General features: G+C 39.3%; 1 protein-coding gene across 7 annotated transcripts in view; it reads right to left on the reverse strand.

The window, feature by feature from the left end:
• Window positions 1-5,690: 5,690 nt before the first annotated feature.
• The window catches only part of LOC147181800 (sickle tail protein homolog), a 44,857-nt gene continuing 25,264 nt past the window's right edge, over window positions 5,691-25,283 (reverse strand). For 2 of the 7 annotated variants that reach the window (XM_086094098.1, XM_086094124.1), the window contains 13 exons: window positions 22,455-22,591; window positions 21,916-22,063; window positions 21,535-21,847; window positions 19,939-20,100; window positions 19,174-19,438; window positions 18,362-18,439; window positions 17,869-18,031; window positions 17,713-17,797; window positions 16,165-16,329; window positions 15,930-15,998; window positions 13,201-15,003; window positions 12,290-12,409; window positions 5,691-8,908 (listed from right to left, as the gene is read on the reverse strand). In XM_086094098.1, coding sequence (XP_085950224.1) covers window positions 8,060-8,908; window positions 12,290-12,409; window positions 13,201-15,003; window positions 15,930-15,998; window positions 16,165-16,329; window positions 17,713-17,797; window positions 17,869-18,031; window positions 18,362-18,439; window positions 19,174-19,438; window positions 19,939-20,100; window positions 21,535-21,847; window positions 21,916-22,063; window positions 22,455-22,591 — 4,357 coding nt within the window. In that variant the 3' untranslated portion in view covers window positions 5,691-8,059. The remainder of the gene's footprint in view (window positions 8,909-12,289; window positions 12,410-13,200; window positions 15,004-15,929; window positions 15,999-16,164; window positions 16,330-17,712; window positions 17,798-17,868; window positions 18,032-18,361; window positions 18,440-19,173; window positions 19,439-19,938; window positions 20,101-21,534; window positions 21,848-21,915; window positions 22,064-22,454; window positions 22,592-25,283) is intronic. The other 5 variants (XM_086094107.1, XM_086094133.1, XM_086094115.1 and 2 more) reach the window with 5 other exon arrangements.

Genomic DNA, 25,283 nt, shown 5'->3' on the forward strand with positions numbered 1-25,283 from the left:
TATCATACTCTGTGTACATCTGATGTGAAATACCCAAAGCGTCAATATTTTGTGTGGTCGTTATTTTCCAGCAATGCTTTAACGCTTTGGCATGGATTTCACCAGAGCTTCACAGATTGACACTGGAATCCTCTTCCACTCTCTCATGATGGCACAGCTGGCAGATATTCTAACCTTAAACTCCTCCACCTTCCGTTCGAGGATATCCCAGAGATGTTCAATGGGTTTTAGATCTGGATACATGCTTGGCCAGTCCAGTGGTGAGATACTGTAATGTACATGTTTTTGGAAGGTGGGACAGCGCTGGGACATCAGCTACCACCCCTCAAAATAAATAAATAAGCAAACACGGGGAGAACATGCAAACTCCACACAGGAAGCTGTTCTGTGATTCGAACTCCAATCCTCAAAATGATGATGATGATGAGGCAGGCATGCAAACCAACAATCCAATGTATTTCAACAAATGCTAAAATAAACTAGTCAATGCCGCTTACTCGCCTTTGGGAGTAGTGAAGCCACCGGTGACCATCTTGCCGCTCACCAAAGCCGCCCAACTTAATACAGTGGCCGTCATTGATTTCTGTGCTGCTTTTTTCCACAATATTTTCTGTCTCTATGGTGTCCATGCCACCATGTATTACATGCAGTAGTACCAATAAGTCTGGGGGACGCGCCACATGTACATTTAATTTCCATGAAAGACTTAATTTTGTCTCTCTTTTTAAATTGCTTTATGAATAAGCGCTCAACGAGCAGTAGGATACTGTAACAAAGTACAGTATATAATATAAACTTTGCGAGGCTATTACTGTATTCAATACAGGGTTTCTAAGCGTATTGTGTTAAAATTGATCAATAACATGGGTTGTCACTGTCAAGTGTTAGTAAAAATGGCAACGTAAGATGGCTGCCCACTGGCTTCAGCCAGTCATATTTAAAGCTTTACGTGAGGGAGACGAGACGCAACGAAAATGCTGAGCACGTGACCTGTTACCGAATAAAAACGAGATTTACAAAATAAAGACTACTAAAATATCTTTTTATTTTCGTTGACCATCGAGCCGTGACGAAATGTTAACGTTGTTGCATCTCGTTCAGTGGTTTAATTTACCGAGTATTTCTGTTTCCGGTGTCTCGTCTGGGACTTGGCCACGTGGGCTGGGCGAGTGTTGGATGGCCAGACAGTCAATGAATCTCTTTGGAAGAAAAAGAAGAAATGAGGTTTGGAAACACTTTATCTATATAGACTTGGAAAATAAAACGCAATGTGTTGTGGAAAAAGATGAGGAGAAATGCGGCCATAAAATCGCCGGGAAAAACACCACCAATCTTAAGAGACATCTCAAGTTATACCATGATTAAATTAAGGCAAGTCAAGACTCAAGACATTAATGAAGCAATACTTTCTATTTTTTAAAGCCTATGCCAACTCAGTCATTAGGCTGATCATGGTTCACATTTTAACGGTAGTACACTGATTCAAATATTTAGGCTGCTAGCTAGTGTTAGAGTAAACAATATTAAGTATTGTACTCTTTGCGTGTTCAATTAACTGAATGGTGAGATCCTGGTGAAGAAGTCCCTTTGCAAAGGTAAATAATTATCAGAAGCTTCTGATGACAAAAGGCTGATGACACTGAAGCCGTGTTCTATCAGGTTTTCTGTCTCGTCCAACGTGGGGCATCAATACTTATTCAGAAAAGTGGGAGACTAGAAGTCTCCTCCCATCAGCCCACAATACACTTGGTTACAACTCAGTGAATACAAGAGAATCTGTTCCCATGGGTATAAATCAGATTAGAAAAAATATATTAATAATAAGCCTGACTCCCTTCCGACCAGTAGAGACCGGCCCTCCCATTAGATAGCGAATGAATAGACAAACCCGTTGCTCTTTTTCATGAAAGTAACACAGATAAGAATACAATTCTATTCATTGAGCCATACTGCTATAACTAAATCCAAAACGGCTAAAATATAAATTAAAACTGAAAAACAATGTTAATAACTCATCACTAGCTTTGTTATTCACAACATAACACTTTGAATAACATTACTTTTTTTTTTTTAACTGACAGTCAAGTCACTCACTCTTCAATGGGTAAAAAACACAGCTATAATTTATTATTCACACCGTAACACCAGTTACATTTTCCAGAAGCTGCTTCTGACATTGTGTCTGTTCATGTGTTAGTTTCCAGAAAGAGTACCAGCAAAAGCAATTCCCCCCCCAAGCCGATGGCCAAGCCAACTCTTGTGGATTTCTCTGCCACAAAGATTTTTAACAGCTCCCCAGAGCAACGTAGCAAAGAGGAGGGGGTATCACAGTGGATAGGCCGCACAGGACTCCCAACACAAATTGTCGGTCGAAGATGATCTGGATCTCAAAAACCACCTGTCAGAGTTCTGGCTTGCACATGAGAGAACCTACAAGAAAGCGGCCATTCTGGCTCAGAAGATGCTGTTGAACATGGATCGGCGCTTTCGTGACTTTCTTGCCATAACGGCGGACTTCACTTCTCACCACTTCCTGCAGCAGCATGCTTTGTGGATCCTTGTTTTGCTGCAACCCTTTGGGAAAATAATGACAAGGACTTACAGAGTCTGGCCAGAAAGGCAGAGGACTACATTGCATGGACGAAAAAAAGATTTCAGTTCTTCAGGCCAAATGGCGCCATCTCAGTCTACTGCGGCTGAGATTGAGGAATCCGGCTTTGACTATTGGTTAACTCAGTGTTGTTCCGCTGCTTTTCCCACACTGAAACCTCTGGCCTTGGACCTGCTTGGCAATGCCAGCATCTAACGCATTCACACAGAGGATCTTCGGGGACCTCCCTTTTGGCCACAGGGACAGCGCTAGCATCTTTATGGAAAGAAGTGCTTTCCTCAAAGTTAACAAAGCTAAGTGGTGCATGCACACAACACACCTTTTTAGATCTTTTTTTAATGCTGTCATTTGTGACAACTAGTCTTAAAATAACACCTCCAGGAGGTAACATTTCATGTAACTTCTGGTTATTTGGTTCAGTAGTTGACGTCATTCAGTACAGTTTCTGGTATGAAAATATCCCCTTCTGTACCGATATCACTTTGCAGTATGCACACACACACACACATGCACACCAATGTAAAATCCTAATTAATCGCAATTATAAATGCAAATGAGGAAGATCTTTGATTAAGAAGTCGCCAAGTTCCTTGTTGGTTTGTGATGTCCTCCTCTGTCGCAGCCCAGTTGTGAAAGAGGGAATGCGAGGAGGGGGGAAAAAAAGTACCGGGACACCAAAAAAAAAAATGTTGTAATTAATATACAAGTGCTTCATGTGAGATATTTCTAATTACTCCCCTGCCCCTCCCTCTGTTGCATCAGACACACTTTTGGCCCACCAACTTGCTCCCTGTCCTACAGGATGCAGTGGAATTACAGGCTAATTACACAGAGGCGGGCACTGGGATTCATCTGGCAATGCAATTTACATATCAGCTCATTACAGCTGTGATGGAACTAATTATTCATAATTTGGCCAATTATTGCTGCTTTCTCATTACATTTTTAAAGGGAGAGTAATAGGAAAATGTATTGTAAGAGATTGAGACAAAGGAAAGGCGGCAGGACTTATTTAATGTGGACCATAATTGTCACATATGCTATTGTGATTTTTATTCTCCACACTTTTTTTTGCCGTGAAACAACTCCCACATAATATTTCCGATTTACACTGTTCAAATTTCAACTTGCTTCAAAAATGTACGCCTCCCGGGGCATATATATATAGTCTGATTCCACATTACTTACAGTATTCGCACAATTTAACGTTAAATATAAACTTTTCCACATTCATTTTCAATGGGACAGACATTGACGTCCCACTTTCCACGCCCACATCTATACATCTCAAACTGCTCAGTGGCGCAGTTGGTTCAGTGCATTGTCTAGTAACCAGGAGGTCGTGGGTTCGAATTCCACCTCAGACACTACATTGCAGATATATCCATGGCCATTATGCTAAGGGATATACATGTATACAAACTGACTACCATATCAAGAAATGCATTAGAATATCACTGAAGTTATTAAATGCATGCTGGCTGTCAGCATTAGATGACACTTTTCAAAACAAATACGCCATTAGCCATGATTTTTAAACAAGTCACGTTATCTCAGTGGTTAGAGCAATTGCCTTCCACCACGGAGAACCTGGGTTCAAACCTCGCTCGGACCGCATTTTAGTACTTTAGTAATTCAAATCTTAGCATTCGGCTTTTCAGCATTCCAATGCAATTTCTGCAGAAATTGCACTTTGTCTAGTATTATTTGATGCTGGATAATGTTGCAAAAGAAGAAGAAAAAAATGCATCTCTAACACAACTGGTTCAAATAAGGTGTCCCCTAGTGATGGGAAAATTAAGCTTCATGAAGCACTTGTGATATTTTTTGACTCCTCTAGATGGTACTCTTGGTTGAAAGATGCAGTGGAAATGTAATAAATTTCCTTTGCACTAGCCTTTATATTTAAACCAAGAGCACCATCTAGGGGAGTCAAAAAATATCACAAGTGCTTCATGAAGCTTCATTTTCCCATCACGAGTGTCCCCCAACAGTCATTTCTTGGGCCAATTACTTTTATACTGTATCTGTCTGCCTTTGTCCAGGTATGGCTAAATAGTTTGGTGCAGGGGTTTTAAAACTAAATGAATCAAAACAGATTTAAAGAAACAGACGACTTTTATGTATGTACATGGAGAAGTGGCTACTGACACAAAAGCAAATGAGCCAGCAAAGACTGATCGGAGGCGGGAACTAAATACAAGCTAACGTGGAACATCAGGACGAGACGTGGCTGAGGGAGTTGATGGAAAGACACAGGTGACCGGTTAGACTGGCACAGGTGGACACAAAACACTAACGAACATATCACGAAACAAACCACAAGAAGACATAAGAAACAAAACTAAAACACAAATCATGACAGATATATTTGTTTTATTTATTTGTTTATTTCATTTCTGGGTCGACGTCATAGCGCACGCAGGCACCAGGCAGCCCCCGACGACCAAATCAACTTTATTTACTACAGCTGCAACTGTAAAATAACTTTGCAGAGCACAACATAAAACATTACCGCTAACACAACCGTAACAAACCAATCTTTGCCTGTTGTTAAAAATGGCCCGAGAGTGATGGGGCATTACTTTCTATGAATGGTGTAGAAGTGATCTTAAGTGTCTCATATAATAATTGTTTTCTAACAGTGTGAAATCATTAGCATGATCGGTGTATTCACGTGATTATGATTAATTTGAGCACATTTGTTATTTTAGAAGAAAAAGCTGTTGCTAGATTGACTGATTTTCATTGAAATTGCGATTTTGGCTTCTCACAATCAAACATGTAAAAACATAACTGAAGAAAAATGATTGACGGTGCAGCGTGTTTGCAAATTCCTATGACAAGAAAACACCCTTGAATGCACAGTGCTGCTTGCATAATGCATTCATAAATGCTCCTAATTGCCCCGTAAACAGTTAGGTATCAATTATAATAAGCAAAACAGCCTGTAAACACCCGGTTGACTTGCATGTGTGTCGAGATGGATATATAAATCATAATCATTCATTAGGATACAATACATACACATTTGTTGGGTCACATCCTTACAGAAACACATAAACGACACACAGGCATCTTTACAGTTCATCTGACTTTATTCAGATTTAAAACAGTTTGTATCTTTACAATGTACACGATTCCCTTTAATTCTGTCTGAGTGCATAACAAACAATAGCTTCCCGAATCGCAAACGAATCATGATCTGCATAGATACATCGGAGGGTTTGGCTTTGTGTGTCTACAGCGCCCCCTCCTGAACAGCCATGGTCGAAGCAGCTAATGTTCCAATGTTCTGGAAGACCTTTTTATTTCTTTGAAACCTTATGTTTGAAGTCTAACTATTTACACTTGTTTATGGTTGTATGCTTTAAAATTTCAGTGACAAAGTGAAACACTCAACAGGCATGCAGAGGTTCAGTTATTACCAACAATCCAACCGGAAACTTAAAGATACTGTAATGTATATAAAAAAAGGACATTTCACATTGAACACAGTAAAACTTCCATGCAGTGTTTTACAAAGATGTATCAGTCCAGCTCTTCTGTGTTTCATTGTATTTGTATATTATTTATAGAAAGACAATTGAAAGCAATTCGAATAAAGGCTGGGCACAACATTGAAGTAAATCACCTTCCAACACTCAAACATGATTGTGATGTCTTACGTGGCCATTGCATACAATTTGATACAAACCCATCTGAAAACAAGAATAGGTCCCCTTGCATAGGTTTTTTTATTTCATTTTTAAAATATATCACAGTTGCATATTGATGTTGTTTACAATATACAAATGACTGAAATTTTACATTATGTATAACTGTGACACAAATATCTTTATATTTTTTGGTCAGTTTGGGTTCTCCAATCTACTTTTAAAGTGCTATACAAAATAAATGACACTGTCACACTGTCTTTACGACAAACCAGTGCAACATCAAAAAAAATTTAAGCATCCTATGTATTGCACATTTCTATTCATCATGTTCGCCACGACTCATAAACCGAGTTGGGTTTCAAAATATGTGGAATTTAAAAACTAGAAATGAATAAGAAATATGGGGGACTGTATTGGACTTAAACTGAAAATTGTTCAAGTTGGAAATGGTTGCAATGTAGTTCACAAGCAAAAAACAAAATAATCAAAAATAACACCAAAGACATGAACTTTATTCAACTAAAAGTTTTGTAGTTCAATTAAAAAAATATATCAAATAAATCTTAAGTACAAAATATGTTTGTTAAATTGCAACTAGATATGTACTAACTAGTATCATTTTGCATGCATGGCTTTATATAAATATTTATAAAGACCATTTACCATACATTTGCCATCTTATTTAGAGCTTTTGATTCGCCATCAATTTCCTCCCATTTTCTTAAAATAATCGGCAAATCTCTAGTTTTTTTCCTCTTTAAGCTTTCACATGATCATAAGAAATTAAAGTTACATCAACTAGATACTATACAAGCGAACAATGGAGTGAACACAATAGCTAATATATACCGTATTTTATATACAGTCAGTTACAAAAAAAACTAACAAACCCTGCATTTCACATATTTTTCAAAAGGACTCTTTATGATTGTCATTGGACCTAATCTGTGTACTCTTCATCCCAATCAGAACTTGTCAATTCTATGGTTATAGAAATACAGTACAACTTCACACACTGGATGTCACACATGTAAAAGTAGTCTGAAGAAAACACACTGCTCACATAATACTTTATCGTACAATAATTTGCATCATAAAAAGTACAAATAAAAATGTCCATTTCATTCCTGTTCCATTCTAAAGCTTCAATTCCGCTCTCAAGTATGTGATGGACGTTGGGAAGAAAATGAGAAAAATAATGGGATGTTTGGAAAGTGGGGAGGGGGTCTCTTAAATGTTTGTTATGGTTGCTTGTTACTGTAATACAGAGTGGGCCAATCTACCTGAGACAAATTACTTGTATGTTTTTTATTTAATTTAATAAACTTCGCCAATAAAGATTCTGATACGTGATAATGGCTAATAATATCATCGCCTGAAAACATACTGAAGAGGAGTTTTACTTTCCACACATGAATACCAACCAAACGGGGAAAGAGTGTTCATCCTACAGCCTTAATTTGATCCTTCATCTCAAATTGCCGACATACAAAACTTGGAATTATATATACTTGCTAAAAAAAAAGCAAAATAAATAACTTTATCTCTAACATTTATTAAGATAGCGATTACAATAGTGTCATCATGTGATAGAAAATAAACCATGCAAGTGACTCCCTGTGGCGACCCCTGATGGAAGGAGCCACAAATTATGACGACAATAACAACTGAATATAAAATGAGTTCCGGTCTCTAAATCTAAAGTCATATCAGTGCTATTGATATTTTTGGTGCAATACTGTGTTAGTATTGTGATGGATACGTTGTGCGTTTCATCAAAAGTAAACCGTCACACTCTCTCTTTTGTGGGCAGCGCCACCGCACTGCTTTGGGTTCCGCGGAATTTCTTGGGAGACGTGGGGTTGGACACTGACGTTTGGCCACTCCTCCCTCCGTGACTTCCAACTGGCTGGAGGAAGGAGGACGATGGAGAGAGCGGAGAGGACGAAGAGGAGGTGGGCGAAATGGAGGAGGAGGTGGAGGAGGAGGACGGTGACGACGACGAGTACGACGATGAAGAGTAAGAGGTGAGCTGAGACATGGCGGCGGCGGCGGTGGCCAGCGTGAGGCGGCGATGCTGACGTTTGCTGCTGCCGCCAGACCCCCTCTGGGCGAGGCTCGGGGTCGCCGGGTCGCCACTAGCGAGGGATGCTGACGAGACTTTGCTAGATGAGGGGAGCAGACGACTCAAATTCAGAGAAGGGATCAAAGACTTGTGAGGAGGCGGGGAGGTGGAAGGAGGAGAGGACAGAGACGAGCAACATTGCGGGGAGTTGATTGAGTTTTTAAGCCCTGAGGAGCAGGAGGGTGGGCAGACGTGCGCCTGTTTGGAGCGTTGACAAGGAGAAGACAAACGGGAGGCGCACACGAAGGCTTTGGAAGGAGAAGACGAAAGCAATAAGTGTTTCCCAAAAGAGGAAGCGGAAGAAGTTGTGGGTGATGAAGCAGAAGAAAAGGAGGAGGAAGAGGAGAAGGTCTGGAGGCTATCGGTGGCATCTGAGCAGTGAGGAGTGGACAAAGAGGCGGAAGGCGAAGGGTGTTTCCCAGAATTATGGCACAAGGCTGGGATCTTAGAGGCACGTAAAGCAACGACTGAATGGTTACTATCCCCAGCTGCTTTTGTGCCTCTGCTGTCAGCCTGCAAACAGGAATACTGCATGTCAACACCGGCCCACAAAGCCCACACCAGCGGGGAACAACACGTAAAAAAAAAGAAGATATATATATATATATATATATATATATATATAGGCTGTCAAACAATTCATTTTTTCACTGCCATTAATTATTTTTAACTATTTCTATTAGTTTAAGCTTTTTTTCTACTTTTGTTAACAAAAGTAAGAAAACCTAGATTTTTTTTTATTATACATTTAGAACAGATATAAAATTTGTGATTAATCGTGAGTTAACTAGTGAAGTCATGTGATTAATTACAATAAAAAAATTTGAATCACCTGACGCCCCTAATTTTTAATAATCTTTTATTCTTAAAAAAAAAAAAGATTAAAAAAAAGAAAAATATATTAAAAAATTAAGGGCGTCAGGCAGATTTCACTAGTTAACTCACGATTAATCACAAATTTTATATCTGTTCGAAATGTACAATAAAAAAAAAATCTAGGTTTTCATACTCTTGTTAACAAAAGTAAAACAAATTACGTTAAACTAATAGAAATTGTTAAAATTATTATTATTTTTTTTACATCTAAAGCCGTCAATGGCAGTGAATGAGTTAAAATCACACAATTTTTCTGTAATTAATTTGCGATTAATTGTGATTGATCTCGATTAATCACATTTTTCTGCTTCTACTTGTTTCTTCAAAGCTCGTAACAGATATTCACTTGAGTAAAATCCTGTAATTAATGTAAAACCATCAAATACAAAGTATATTTACAGTAGATTCCAATCATATATATTTTTTTGTATGTGTCTTATCTCAAATCCTTTTCCAAGTTTTAGTTCATTTTCTTAGTGTTTGTTTGACCCTTGATGTTTTGGACTGTGTTTTAGTATTTTGCCTTTTCTTAGAATTGATCACTTTTTTCGACTTGCTTCCCTGCACTTGGGTCCATCGCCATAGCAAACCCTGACAAATAATGTGTTATAGCGTATCGTCGTCAGCGAGGAATTTTTGGATGGACTGTCCTGTCACCCTTGTACGTGGGGCTTGCATAGTTACGTGCATGCGACATTTGTGGGGACGCCCAAAAATACTTGCATGTGTGTATGTATGGGAATATTTGGCCGGCTAACGCAGGTTTAGCAGCAAGAATATTTGACTGCTTAACACCTCGCTGTTAGCTAGCTAGGGCTAATACCTCGTTGTTGGACTCTCATGCCTTCCTAGTAATAAATGAAAGGTACGCTGGCCGTACCTGAGAGACAAACTGGCTTAGCACTAGCTACAGGCTAGTACAACCACTTATCTGAATATATGACTGGATAGCTGATAGCTCATACATGCCCGTGCAAGCCGTTGAAGCGACAGGGCGGCCATCTTACTCCTCCCATCTCGCGAGCAGACTACTGTATAAACTATATACGTTGTACGTACAGATTAGACACATACAGCTCGTAAGCAGTTAGTATAGAGCCGGGGGCGGGGGGTTTGTGGCGAGGTGGTTACTATTTCTTAACAAGTAAAAAAACAAAACAAGTGGACTGTATGTGCTGCTTTGAAAACCCCCCTTTTTATTTTATCGCTCGGATCCTTAGACCCCAATATTAGATTTGGCAGAGGTATCTTTTGGTGAATTACATTTAGAATTATTTTATTTTAAAAAAAATCTATACAAGCTTCCTCCTGTAAACAAGCATATAATTTATACATGTATTTAGGCAAGTTGTAAAATGTCTGAAGTCCTCTTGTTTATGTTTAACAAATTTAAAACATCTTAAATCATGCTGTTTCTGCTTAGTACTGTCTCAAATGTTCTCCAATTTCGATACTGTAAATGTATAGGATCGTATGCCGAGAAACGTTTCTTGGGAGGAGCGGCTTCAAAAATCTTGGCCTATCCAGGCATATATTTAGATCAGTGAGTACAACACAACGGGGATTAATTGAAAATGGGACCAAAGAGAAATCAAGATCCTAGGTTCTGTCGTTGGCCAGGGTACGTGCGGGATCCTAGAAGTTAAAATAAATTATTTTAATCTGAAAAGGAAAACCTTTTACCTGGCTGTTTCAACGGCCAATGTAGGCTATATATAGATATGTTTGAATGACAGAAGTGAATATGGCTTTGTTTAATGTATGATGAAGATAAAAGTCCGTTAAACTCAATTGTATATTTCATTCATTGAACTATAGCGCACTTTTCAGGAAAAGTGCAATAAGTAACTGATTTAATTTGATTTGGGAATCGCTAATTACGTCAACAATAAGTGCAGAATGATTCAAATGTACTTTTTTAAAATTAGAATTTTAAACAAATGCAATTAAAATGATACTGAAATGACTAAACAGCAAGGCCACAAACTAGAATATGCATGCAGTACTGACCAACAATTAAACTGTAAGTGCCCATATTAGTGATACGTTTGGATTGTGTTGGTCAATCCACAGCTCACTAGATGGTGCTAGACAGAGGAAGAATTGCTCTTGCCAAAGAACATGCAGGATTGCAAAGATACAGTAGATCTTGGGAGAGGAATGCCAGAATGAAGACTTACAGTAAATAAAGACAGGGAAAAAAATGGGGAATCATGCAACATATATAACATTGAATAGCATACTAAAAGAAATCTCGGCAAACATGTCTTCAAGTATTTCAGGCATGAGACATGCTCCACTGTTAATGGGTTAGCATCAGTTATTTTTCTTGTTTGGTGCACTGATTAATTATTAGGGATGTAACGATAACGTGATATGGAGATAATAAAACTGCCACAATATTTCGTCATCATGTCACAATATTAAAAGCAGCACATCTGTTATAAAGACCACGTTAATTTACATTTGTGCAGTTTCACCTGGTGGTTAGTTTACGAGTGCAGTTTAATTTTAATTAGGCATGTTTTGGCCATCAACGTTTAAGACCTATGCTAATCGGGGGACGAGCATTCGAAAAATCCTCAATATTAAGTGTTATTTTGATTGTAGATCTTTTATTTGCATTGAGGTTAATGTTACATTGCCTAGTACAAATAAATGTATACAATAATTTTGACCTCATTTAAAATAAAATGACTGTCCAAGCCTATTTCTTTGTCACTGCTGTGATGTACAAAAACACAATATTGGGCTTTTTTTTTTAAATGAGCTTTTATTCACCAATATTTTTATACAGTATCATTAGCTCTTTTTTTTTTTTTTGTATCGCCAATCTCCCAACAATATTGTGATAATTATTGCAAAACGAGATTCATATCGTGATAATATATCGTGACATTTAGATATTGTTACATCCCTATTCATTATACCTGGTACAATTCTTGGAAAACGGCTTCAATTTCTCTTCTTCCTGTGCTTATTCCGAGTTAATAATGTCTGGTGTGGTTAAATCTTTACCTGGCTGGGTTGCTTTGAAGAAGCCTGTTGCTGGACTTTGGTTGCGTTGTCAGGTGAGCCAGAAGAGGGAGAAGAGTGGCGTAACCTGGAGTGAGTTCGCTGACTACAAGAGCTGGAAGTCTGGAGAGATGATTTATAAAACAGAAGTAGACGGTTTTAGGACGATCCAAATGACATAATGAAAGATGCATTGTAAATAGAAGGGAAGTAGCCTAATGATGTGCAATATGACATGAAGTAGAGCAAAGACATAAAAAAAAGAAACTTAAATTTAAACTGATTAAAAAAAAATCTGACGATTTTAACCTGTAAAACACTGAATTAGAAGGATCGCCATATTGATTCATACTTGATTGGAAGCCCATAAAGCACCTCTCACATCATTCATGTAACAGACATTTTTAGGTGGTTTTGACAGACATATTTTCAGTGGGATTACCACATTTGCGGTCCCTTCTCAAGATTTCTCATTTTTCCCCTGATGAGATTTTTGGAGTTTTTTCTTGCCCTCTTGTGGTTCGATCAGGGGATGTCGTTAATATTTGTCAACTGTGGGCATGTGAAGCTCTTTGAGACTCTTTTGTGATTAAGGGCTATATGAATAAACTTGGCTTGACTTCAGGTAAACAGTGTGCAGGTCTATTCTGTAGGCAGTGAAGGTTTGATTTGATGGAAGGGAAGTTTTTCTCTTGACTGGCCGACAATTGACACCGACAGCCTTTCGTGCAATGTAGTTCTCTGGCAGTAAACTTGACCTTATTATTCCGATGAAAAATACTGAATGCTGTTGACAATTTTCTCCAATATAATGTGGCTTGTCTATACCCCAAAACAACATGACGGAACAATCAGAGAAAAGAGCCCATCACCACTGAAGCAAAGCAGTTCTGTAGCTATAGTAGATGTCAGACCTGTTTCTTGGTGGAGGGTTTCACACAGTCAGGTGGAGGCTGTGCTTTGACTCTTTTGCTTTGGGGTGAATTTGAGTTCTTGAGGATGTGAGAGGCTGGCCTCTTTGACGGGCTTCCCTCTCTCTGTTGCTTGACCTTGTCTGGAAGATCATCTCCATCAGTGGACTCGGGAGGAGGTGAAGGCTCAATGGAAGACAACGGCGGAGGAGTTTTTAGACTGTTCGTGCTGATTTCCAACAGTTTGATTGACTCATCTAAACTGCCCATTGAATGATATGTTCTCTTGCATAGGTCTTTTACTGGGCTGTTTGACTCGGCGTTGGATATATTGGCCTTACTGAGGTCTTGTTTGGTCATTTGGCTCTTAAACCTGCTCGAGTCCTTATTCTGCTTCTTGGGCGCTTTTACTGGCTCTTGGTCCAATGTCACCATTTCCTCTTTAACAACTTCCACTTCAAGAGTCGTTTTTCCTATTTTGGCCGTCCCTGATCGTATAGCCTGGCTAATTGCTGACAATTTATTTTTGGGGAACTTGAATTTGAATTTGCGGTTAGTCTCTGTCTTTTTGATTAATTCCGGTTTCGTCCTGTCTTGGTTTTCATCAAGCGGGCCATCTGTATGAGGTAGATTATGCTGAGAATGTTGACCGTTGTCTGAAATGTTGTTGAGGTCTAAGTCTTTATTTTCGTCACACATGTTTTTAAGATCTTCATCTATTTCTTTGTGTGTTGTCTCCTCCTCTTTTTTAATACCCTTTGGAGAAACAAACCGATCAAGATCCTCCTCATCCTCAAAGATAGTTGACAGACGCTTAAAGTCTGACTCTAAATCCACATACTCATTAAAGACAATGATGGGCTCCCTGTCGCAGGAATCATTGTCCTCAAAACCATGGTTCTCATGACAAACTGGTTGCTCTGTTGCCTCCCCAGCTGCCATTTTTATGTCAGAGCCCTTCATTTTGTCCAGATCTGGATTTTTAGACCGAGTCTTGACTCTCATCTTTGAGATTTGCTGGGCAATTTTACCAGATGGAGGTGGCGGAGGGGGAGGTCCCCCATCATCGAAAATATCTTGACTCAAACTACCTTCTTCTTCCGGGCATTGGTCTTTGTCCCCAGATAGCTGCAATTTGACTTCTTGGTTTTCACACAAATCGGAATTTGTCCTTGTGTCCTGATTGCTATTTAGTAATTCTTGTTTTGAATACTCTGAAATGTTTTCTTTTTGTAATGTTTTCGTAAAATTTGCGTCCTCAGTTTGTACCCGTTTGGCATCATTTTTGTCCATCTGACCAGGGATCGCAGTGCCATTTGATCGGGGTTTGTCTTGTTGCAGAGAGGCTATGGTTGTTAACATCGTGTTTTCTTTTGTCGGTGAATATAGAAATTCCCGATTACAGCTTAGAACAAAGCTTGAAGTATTTTCTTTATCTGGGCTTTTAATATCCTCCATTTTCACTTTCTGTAAGTGCACACTGTCACAGATATGAATATGTTGTGGGGCTACATTTGGAGAATTCTCTGGACTTAGGCTTGTTATTGATCCTTGTTGAACCATCTTCTCGTCTTCTTTCCGGTCAGGAGATACGGGACCTTGCCTAGATTCATTGACTTCTTCTGGTACAACAACCGTTGAAGCAAGACGACCATTAGTAGATCCTAAATGAGGCGCTGACTTGTTGCGAAGTGGAAGGATGTGTTTCTGGCCAGCCGCCTCACGTTTTGGGGGTGTTTTTTGTTGTCCTTCTAATAGACTTTTTTCAACATGCAATTCATCATTGCCTGATGTCTCTAAAGTCACCTAAAAAAGGAAATGGAGATGGAATAATTCATCACTTTTGCACTTATTATGTTCAACTCTGAAAATAGGTTAGATTTTTCTGTTGCCTGGTTGAATGGATGGGTGACTGAAATGAATATTATTAAACTGATTTATGTTTTAAACGTCTCCTGTCTAGGGTAATCAATCACCTAGAAGGATTTTATGATTCAAAAAAAGAAAGGCCAATTGAGTTGATGTCATAAAACAGGCTGTGTGACGACTGAATCTTACGGCAGATCTAGGGATGATAGGATTTCCAAGTCTGGATTAGAATTTTCAAGATTAAATGTGGTTTGAAATACCCAATTTTGCATCAGATCTGGATTTAATCTAATACACCAGGTGAATGAGCCATGTGGCTATCCACCTCTCACCCTACTCCTATTATGCTGATTTTGAGAATCTAAACATTGATATAAACTCATGAAATTTTGCACACACATACGTGCTGGCAAATGTCTCAATATCAGTTTTTTTTTTTTTTTTAAAGGCTCATTAGCATTCCCTACAAACATTTAACTAATCAGCCCCGGTTGTATATTTAACCAATACCGCCAAAAAGTTGTATGTATATGTACTAGCCCAAAATCGAACTAAAATAAAATAAAATAAATTTGGGGAGCCATGTGCAAAACCTGATAGGATGTCTGCTGTTTTTCAAACTTGGCATCACAGTAACAACAAAACCCGGGTTGAAAAAAATGGCTCAGTAGCGAACCCACCCCAAAAAATTTAATGAAGCAGCCCCGGCCGATTATACATTTCACCAAGATCTAAGAAAAGTTGAAGGCATATGTAACAGCCCGAAAAAGTGCCAGTTCTCCAACGTACCAGTAGCCCACATTGGCCGGGCTGCTAATAATAATAGCTGCTAGCAGTTGTTTTTTTTATTCATTTATTTTTACCTTTGACTCAATCTCTTGGCTATCATGCTTAGAGACTGAAAGTTCCTTCTTAGTGCATTTCTGAAATACCTGTGTGAAAGGGGAAGATGTTACACCGCAAGGATGCTGACAGAGTTCGTGTGTGACTGACCGAGGGTATGATGATGTAGTCACACTTTTAAACTGTTTTAATCAATTCAAGATAACAAAACGAACTTGTGAGGTTGAGTTGGCAACCCCAGTGAAACGAACATACCTGCAGTTCTTTCAGGAATCGATTGCTGTCATCTTCCTCATCATCAATGTTTTCGGAAGCAATAACTGGAGCGGTGCCGGAAGATTTGGGTTTGGGTTTGACCTCCGGTGGTTGTCGCAGGGGTTTGGGTTGAGGATTAATAGATGGCTCTTTCTCACTAACACCCTTAAAAAAGGTTAAACAGACAGAGCTGAATCAATTATTTGTGTGTGTGTAATATGTTACTTGATTTACCCATAAAGACCTTTTAAAAAACACACACAATAAGTTGTGTTACGTGCCGGGTGGCACGCAAGTGATGTTAGAGAGTGGGTAGCACACATGGAGGAGGGAAGTGGTGGAAAAGGGGGGACACTGAACAAAACGGGTGGACATGAGCTGGGACAACACACGAATGGGAACACATGATGGAACACTACACCTCAAAACACACAGAAACTAAACAAAATGGAGCCAATGCTCCAGAAGTCCCCACTGTCAAAGTAACACCAAAGGAAATACTGACTGCAGAATATAACCGATAGTTGTTATTAGGGGTGTGAATTGCCTAGTACCTGGCGATTCGATTCGTATCACGATTCATAGGTCACGATTCGATTCGATACCGATTAATCCCGATACGAATCTAAAGATTGGTTATTGCGATTTTTTTCAACTCAAATTTAGAAAATACTAATCAGTAAACTTGTACATGTACACTGTAAGATTTGTATGAAAATGTATTTATTTATCTGAAAATTCAGGCTTACAACTGAGCCACTGCATTTAACATACAGGTTGCAGTCTGTTTCATGTTTGAACAGCACTGAAATAAATGATTAAGGCTTAATGTTCCATTAATATAACATTCTTCCATGCTTAATGTGTGAATCCTAACCCTAAGTAAGACGTTTTGTTGAATATTCCCATAAAAAAATAATGTTTAAAAATCGATTCGGCCGCATATCGAATCGATTCGAGGATTGCGCACTGTAATAATCGCGATATATTGCCGAATCGATTTTTTCTAACACCCCTAGTTGTTATGGCGAACACTAATGAATCGTGGATAATGAAACAAACAGGAAACGAACTATGGCGAACGGTGTACTTTACGAAAGACAGTCGGACGAAATAAAAACATACAAAAGAGGTATAGGGGGTGGCGAGGTGGCGGGCGTGCTGGTCGTGCGGGTTTGGCGGGCGGGCGGGCGGGCGAACGAGCGAACGAACGAACGAACGAACGAACGAACGAACGAACGAACGAACGGGAGGCAAACACCCAAATCTGACCACCAGTCTTTTAAGCTGTGGTCACTAATGACCACAGCTGGTCCCGCACCTGAACCCAATGAGGCAATCAGTGCTCCTGCTCTGCCCTGATTGGTGAAACGAGTCGGGGAAATGGTCCACCAACCAAAACATACACAAACAATAACAAAGAAACGGCCACAAACACCGTGGGCCGTAACAGTTGGGAAAATATATAAAAGATTAAACTGTATTGTATTGGACAATTCCATTCAAAATAAAATTATACCCACAGATACAACCATTGTGTCCACACACCTGTTCTCCGCCTGATTCTTTCCTGCTAGTATCGATCACATCTCCAGTCCTTCCAGTGGTTAGGCCGACAGTGGCTGCATGCAACCTGAGAATATTTTCACAGTTTCACAACGGAGGGGATAGTTGAGAGCTTGTGAACATGTCATTCACAAACACCTTCTTGGGGGAGCTGGAGAAGACTGGCCACTCCTATCAGGACTCTGTTTCTTTTCCACACTGGAGCGTCTCGGTTTTTCCATCTGTGGACGTATGCTCCGTTTGGCACCCGGAGAGGCTGATGGAGAAGCTGATGGCGGCGCTTCCACTGTTGCTAGTGAAGCTAAACGCAATCAAGAACATAGGCTGAGATATTAGATTGAGTATTATAATAGAGTGGGCTTTTACATTGCTTTAGAGATGAACACAGCTGTAACCGTAAGATTACATTTGTTTTTGAAGTCTTGGACTTCAAAATTAAATAATGTAGAAAAAAACTATAGAGAGAGAGTGAGAGAATAGGTAAGCCCAAAGGAAGTGTGGGTACACAAATTCTTAGAACTATTGCACTTCTTTTTTTTTTTTAGACAATACCTAAAATGTATCAGAGCCAAGAAATTGTTGATCCAAAGATAAAAAAACAAAATAAAAATACTAACAGCAGATTTCTTACCTGTGGACTTCAGCTGGGAGGAATCCACTTCATCATTTTGCCGTGCAGTTTTTTTATCCTGAGTTCCAGACACCAGAGCTGCAATAAAGAAACACAAGATGTTATTCTGTAGCTGCTATGCAGTGTAACATACAAATACACTCTAAAAAGGGAATTGTTGAACCAATTTAAGATTACAAATTTAATTGCTGACAAACTTTAAAAACAATCATATCAATTGGTAACACACAATTGAATTAAGTTAGTCCAAAGCGAATATATTAAGTTTAATCAATTAGGAGTTCATTGAATTTAATATATTCACCTGAATTAAATTAATCCAAAGTGGTTCCAATCCAGTATTACACTAGATTAAACCAACGGTCATCTGAAATCTGCAAAAAGGCATCATCCCTTTCATATGTTACGTTAACTTATGTGTTTATCTTACAGTCATATAGTATATTGCACAAACAGTGGCTATAAAAAGTCTGCACACCCCAGGTTTTGTATATAGAAAATAAGAGCAAGATAAAAGTAAAAAAATATATAAGAGATATTGTGGTGTGCACACCGTGCTATAAGAGGATGAGGCCGTGTTCGGAATGAACCAATCACATTTAAACTTATTATTAATTAATTATTATTAATTGTATTAGTTAGTATTAATAAAACTAAAATAAAAACGATAGAGAAGTTGCTGTACTGTAACATTTGTTAAGCTAATTAATGCCAAATTCATACATACACACACAAAATTCCCTATTAATTAATGCAAGCATTTGTGCTACTTCAGATTGCGTTATAGACTTTCACATAAAATCAAAGTCAACCTTGCAGTGTGTCCAGAGGCTTTTCCATCTCTGTCTTGGAAGTGCAGGGTTTTCTCTCTCCACAAGCAGAATCTGAGTGAGCCACTTTAGTATCTGACAGATCCAGATCAGGAATGGAATTCATCAGACTTGCCTGGGCTTCCTGCAGGACCTGGTCTAAATTTTGGGTGACAATTGAGGCCTGGTTTGTTTGATGGACGCTGGGTTGGCTCACACTGCTCGTTTCTTGACTCAAACTTCCTTCCGGAGATTCCCGCTCAGTCTTCTGTCAAACAGTCACATTAAGTTAATAGTCGTCATGGGTTATTATTTTATAATGCAGATTTTTAAGACATTAAGAATAATAGCAGTTGATTAAGAGTGTTTTAATTACATAATTGATTTAAAAGAAGATGACATTTTTAAAGAAAAATATTTTGCTTGGCCAGTTTGTTGGTACATTTTATTTTGAAATATGTAATAACAGACCGATGTAAACAACAAAACGTTAGTGCTGAAATTCAGTGTTCAATTGCATAATGTACAAATCAAAATTACAGATCACAACACAATAAACACAATTTGCCCAAAAACTGCTCATAAAAAGCGAAAAAATAATAATCTAACTTTTGTGAACACCAATGCGCTTCTTGAAATGCAAATAAAGAGCTTTATTGCTTATGAAAAAGAATGGAAACGGTCCAGTACAAATAATATCCAATTAAATGAACAAACAAACAAAATGTCAAACATCCTGTGGTCTTTTTCAGGAGGTGTAATACTCACCTCAACAGGTCTGGCGGTGGTTTTCAAAGCGGTTTTCACTTGGTGTGTTGTGTGACTCTCTTGTGTTGTTTCTGACACGCTTGATCTGTGAAGTTCATTGGACTGGAGAGGAGCGGCTCGCTTCTGCAGGGCAGGGCTGCCCTCTCTGCTGCGAGGACTCACCTTCGCGACACATGATGACATTTGGAAGAGTGTTTTCAACCCAAATTTCTTAATACAGTCGAACCTCGGTTCACGAACAAATACAGTTTTGAACAACGTTTTCAGACAAATGTTGCTTGAAAAGCTCTGAAAAGTGTCAATTTGAATATATTTCCACCGCCATTTTTAAACCAAGGGCACCATCTATAGGAGTAAAAAAATATCACAAGTGGTTCAGGAAGTTTCATTTTCCCATCACTACCTACCAGGTTTTTGCAGTAATTATGAGACACACCAATACTGTGCTCCTGTGTGTGTGTGTGTGTGTGTGTGCGTGTGTGAGCGCGCTCATATTCAAGCAAGCAACTGTGTGTCTTGACTTGTCTATTATTTTTTTGTTGTTTCTTTTGTGTAATAGTATACCATATTTTCACGACCAAAAGTCTTCAATTTTCTCAAAAATCGACGGCACGCCTTATAAGGAGGTGAGCCTTTTGAGTGCACCGAGTTTCAAAATCTGTAAATGTTGACGTGCGACTTCGGTAAGCGATCCGCTTGGCTGACTGTGTGGGAGCATGTCCCGTCAGCACATTGCTTACATACGGAAAAGGTGGACCTGGGTGAGGACAGGTAGGAATTATGAGGACGCGAAAGACTACTGAAGGAAGACGGAATGCGGACGCTCAAGATGTGTTGTGCCAAAACGTACCCCCGTAAAAAAAAAAGGTATCCCCTGCCGCTTAATCTTATCTTTTACCACAGAAAAGTGGATATTCTTTGAAAAGATTCCTTGTAAACAGGTATTTAAATTTCAAACATCTGGAACAAAACCGAAAAACAATAATATTCATTAAGTCCTCTGAGCTTTTTCTATAAATATCTGAGATTTCGTACTGCGTCATTGAACGCAACTCGAGTCCACTGTAGAATGCGAGTGAGTGCTTGCTATTCTTTTGTTTCTACACGGTAAATATTTTTTTCTTGTTACAAAACCTTGTTTCTAAAACTGTCGTGTGTCGTACCCGCAGATACAGAAGATATTTTTGGATGAGGATGGATCAAAAGTAACGTGAGTGCATTGTTAAAAACGTCAATAAAGTACAACCAAAGTCAGTTTAGCTCCTGCTGCCTTTTTAAAACCATATGCATGCTAGCGTATGTGTTAGCGTGAACGCATCCTACCATACGTTTTAAGCTAGCGAATATTTTACCATGCCTGCGCCCAATAATACCTTATGCGTGTGTTAAATACAGAAATAGCACACGTAACCGAGACTGCGTCTTTTAGTACGGTGCGCCTCATGGTTATGAAAATACGGTAGTCATCAATAATAACTAGCAGGAGGTATGATCACATTGAGTCATAATGAAGTTTTGATTCATTCAGTGTTCACACCTCCAATCTGGACTTATTTTGTTATTTGAGAGACACTTCCACTTTCTCGACGATACTACCTTGGCCACAGTTGGTAGGTCTCGTCCATGGGTGGGGTTCAGCGGTGGGCTGTGCTGGTGGGCCTGGGTCGCAGTGGCTGGAGCGGTCTTAACTCTGCGTGCCGTAGCCGGGGACGCTGCGGCTGCATAGTTGGGCTCAGGCTGAGTTAAAGAGGATGATGCAATGGCTTGAGGGCCTCTGACTGAGGCTCGAGGCTGTGGTTGTGGTGAGGTCTGGGGACTATTGGTCACCAGGGGCTCTCGGTCTGCTTCAGAGACTTTTAGAGATTCCACTTGGGTGCCTTTGGATGGGGAAGTTGATTCTGATACACATCTGTTAACCAAAGTTGTATAACAGCTGCATTTAACGTTGAATGAGTGGAAATGAATGTGATACTGTACCTGCGGAGAGAGCTGAGGGCTTCGGTGAGGGCTTTGACTCTTTTTAACATGTAGTCCATTTTATGAGGTTCCTCTTTTAGAAAGCGAACTGCATCCATCTCCAGCCGAAGCACGGAACGCATCTTCACCTGCAGTTCTGGAAACTCTCCTGTGGGGAAAACCACATATCCCATCATTTCAACCAGCGTTGAAAACGCTTATCTCCTTTGCCCCCTTGAGCATTTCACATGTGACAGTGGCAAGACACAGGAATACCCCGCAATGAGAAGACCCTTTCACACTGCACTTAGCACAGTGTAGAGTGCATCAAAATAAAATATATTTGCATTTTATTTAATTAATGAAACACTGAGTATGGATTGTGTGGTAAACATCGGGACACCTTTAAGTCCCTGTGATTGACTGCCAACCAGCCCAATGTATCGTGTGCTTTTAGCCGTATGACATCTGGGATAGGCTCCATTTCCCTTTGACCCTGACCATGAACCAGGATAAGCAGTGTAGAAAATAAAAGGACGGACGGATGTGCAATCGCTGACCTTTAAGGATGGCCAGAGTCTCCCCAACTCTCCGCAGGTTCACTGCTCCCTCTTCCACATCTCTCAGAGTGATTGGCAACTGGCCAGGGAGGGATACAGCGCTTGTTTGTAAATGGTTGACATAATCCTCCAGTTCACTGAGAGGTGGAGAGAAAGAACAGTCAGAAACATATATTACGCCCTCCGCAGTATTTGCATGTGTATGGGATTATTTCGCTGGCTATTGAACATAAATTGAACTGTTAAGCAGTCAGTCAATAAACCAAGCTAGGCTGTGTAACAACACCGTTGGTGTTACTTTGCTGTTGTCCTAGCAACAAAAGAAAGGGAGTTTCCAAATGTGGGCGCCAGAACTCAGAGACTAGCTTAGTGCTAGTTAGGACAAGTTTAGTGCATCACAATGGGGATGGATTTGGAATGGGGCAGAAGAGAGAGAGAGAGAAATATCGTGGGTTATGCTGTTGGCTAGCTAGGGTACGGCGCAGGATTCTGGAGGTTTAAGTTTTTGATTTTTTAAACTAAAAAGGGAAACTTTTCCATGGGTTGATACGCTATGTGAACACACCAGTGTAGGCTATACATTTAAATGAGATCAGTGAATATGGCTTTGTAAACATATGATGAAGTGCTGATTTGTTTGTCATGGTTTTTATGCTACAGGCAAGAATGAAGTGTGGATATTTGAGAGTAGGCCTTAGAAGTACAGACATTGTGAGCCTTCTTCAGCAGTCAGGAAGTGTTTTCGCTTGAAGACAATTTTTCACACTGGCACACTATTAGACAACATTTGAAGAGATATATTTCGACATTTCGTTAATATGTTGATGCCAACGATGTATGCAAATTGAATTGGTGGTTTGAGGGTTCACCACCACATTATGAAATAAAAGCTAGCAAATCTTATTACATGTTTTTGATAAATGCCATCCAACGGGGTATGAACTATGTCATCCTCACTGAATTATATTTTTAGTTAGGGAATCTGTTGTCATATCAGAACAAATCACTTTGTATTGTCCTGACTCTACAATGAGCAGCATGTTACTTCACATTTTCGTTCTCCCTGGGCTGTTAGGCCAATTGTGTCCTGTTTGCCACCTAAGATGAACTTGAGCTGTGGTCTTATAGCATTGAGCATGAAATCTGTGTGGGTGTAGGAATTTAGAAAAGGCTAAATAACCACTTCAGAAATAATAGATTCAAGGCAAAAAAAAAATCCTAGTATAATGGATTTTATTTTAAATTAAAAAATTTTACTTTGTTGCTCAATTAGCATAAAATATATTGATGTTGAACTGGATTAAGATGGAATGCATTTTGTCCGGTGTAAGATGTGTCTTTTGCAGGCAAAGACAAACTGTACTTGAATAGAAAAAGTATCTTTCTCATTAGATGTTTCATAGATAGTGTGGGGAATATCCAACACATTATGTAATTAGCTGGTCTAAATTCTTGCGTATCAATGGAGGCTTAAGCACATATTTGGATTGCGGACCTTTAGGCAAACAATTAACCTCATATGAAGCGGAAAAAAGTGATTAAAAAAAAACATTCTAAAAAGAAATAAATGCTGATTGAATACAAACACAGTAGGTCTCTGAGATCTGAGTTAACTTTTTACTGCTGAAAATTTCTAAATTCTTAAAGTATCCCTTTAAAGAATGAAAACATGCTAGACATACAAACGATCTAAAGTTCCCAAGTTGAGAATCAAATGCTATTACTGATGCATGTTCTGTAAAATCCCTGCAATTCATTCAAATTTGAGCAGTTTCCTCTTTTCCAGAGCATGATGATAAGTAAAAGTGGAAAAGGACGTTCAAAACGTAATGTATAAGTTGTGTTTTATAGGAAATATTTGGTAGATGAGTTAATAATAAAGAGAGAAATTGGGCAAAGGAAGAAACCATTCAATTTTAGTACGATTATTCATAATCAGGCTTGGGGAGTAACGGAATACATGTACCGCCGTTATGTAATCAGATTACAAAAAAAAAAAAAATGTATTCCCTTACAGTTACAGGAAAAAACATGTAATCAGATTACAGGTACATTTATTAAAAATGGGGATTACTTCGAGGGATTACAATTTCTACGATGAGAGATGAGGGAAAGAGGGCGAGAGAGAGAGACAAAGCGAGAGAGAGAGAGAGAGAGAAGGACAGAGCGAGAGAGAGAGAGAGAGCGCGTGCACGTCCGCGTGAGTGGGATTGTTGCTACATGTCGGGAGGTGGGAACGAACAAATTGACTAGTCGTGTCCTCCACACGCGGGCAGTTTGAAAAAGCTTCACGGACGGGAGGAGGAAATGGCGACCGGTATTCACCGGAACTTACTCGGAGCGAAGGTTTGACCTAAGAGTCCAGCGGCATGCTACGCGCTGTAGCTTCTTGCTAGCTAGCCCGCTAGCCTACAACCGTAATGTGAGTTACACCTTCCAAACAAATCTTCCTCCCACCAAATCACTATTTAAACATCATGCACAACATATACACGGCTAAACTTGTGACTGGGATAAAAGTTCATTTTGCAGTTGATGTCACGCATCGTCATCCTCATTGGATGACTCTATCTATCTATCTATCTATCTATCTATCTATCTATCTATCTATCTATCTATCTATCTATCTATCTATCTATCTATCTATCTATCCATTTATCCATCTATCCATCCATCCATGAGGTGTGGTTGCTTTCAGTGACAGTTCGAAAACAGCATATGGCCATCAATCAATCCATCAATCAATCAATCAATAGCCTACATGCTTTTTAATTACACAAGGATTTTTGCTAATTGTAGGCTGCCCGGGTCCCTATCACCCGCAAATAA

Source organism: Leptonotus elevatus, chromosome 1, assembly GCF_054856555.1.
Source record: "Leptonotus elevatus isolate MCC_2025b chromosome 1, RoL_Lele_1.0, whole genome shotgun sequence".
In the NCBI taxonomy this organism is placed as follows: Eukaryota; Metazoa; Chordata; class Actinopteri; order Syngnathiformes; family Syngnathidae; genus Leptonotus; species Leptonotus elevatus.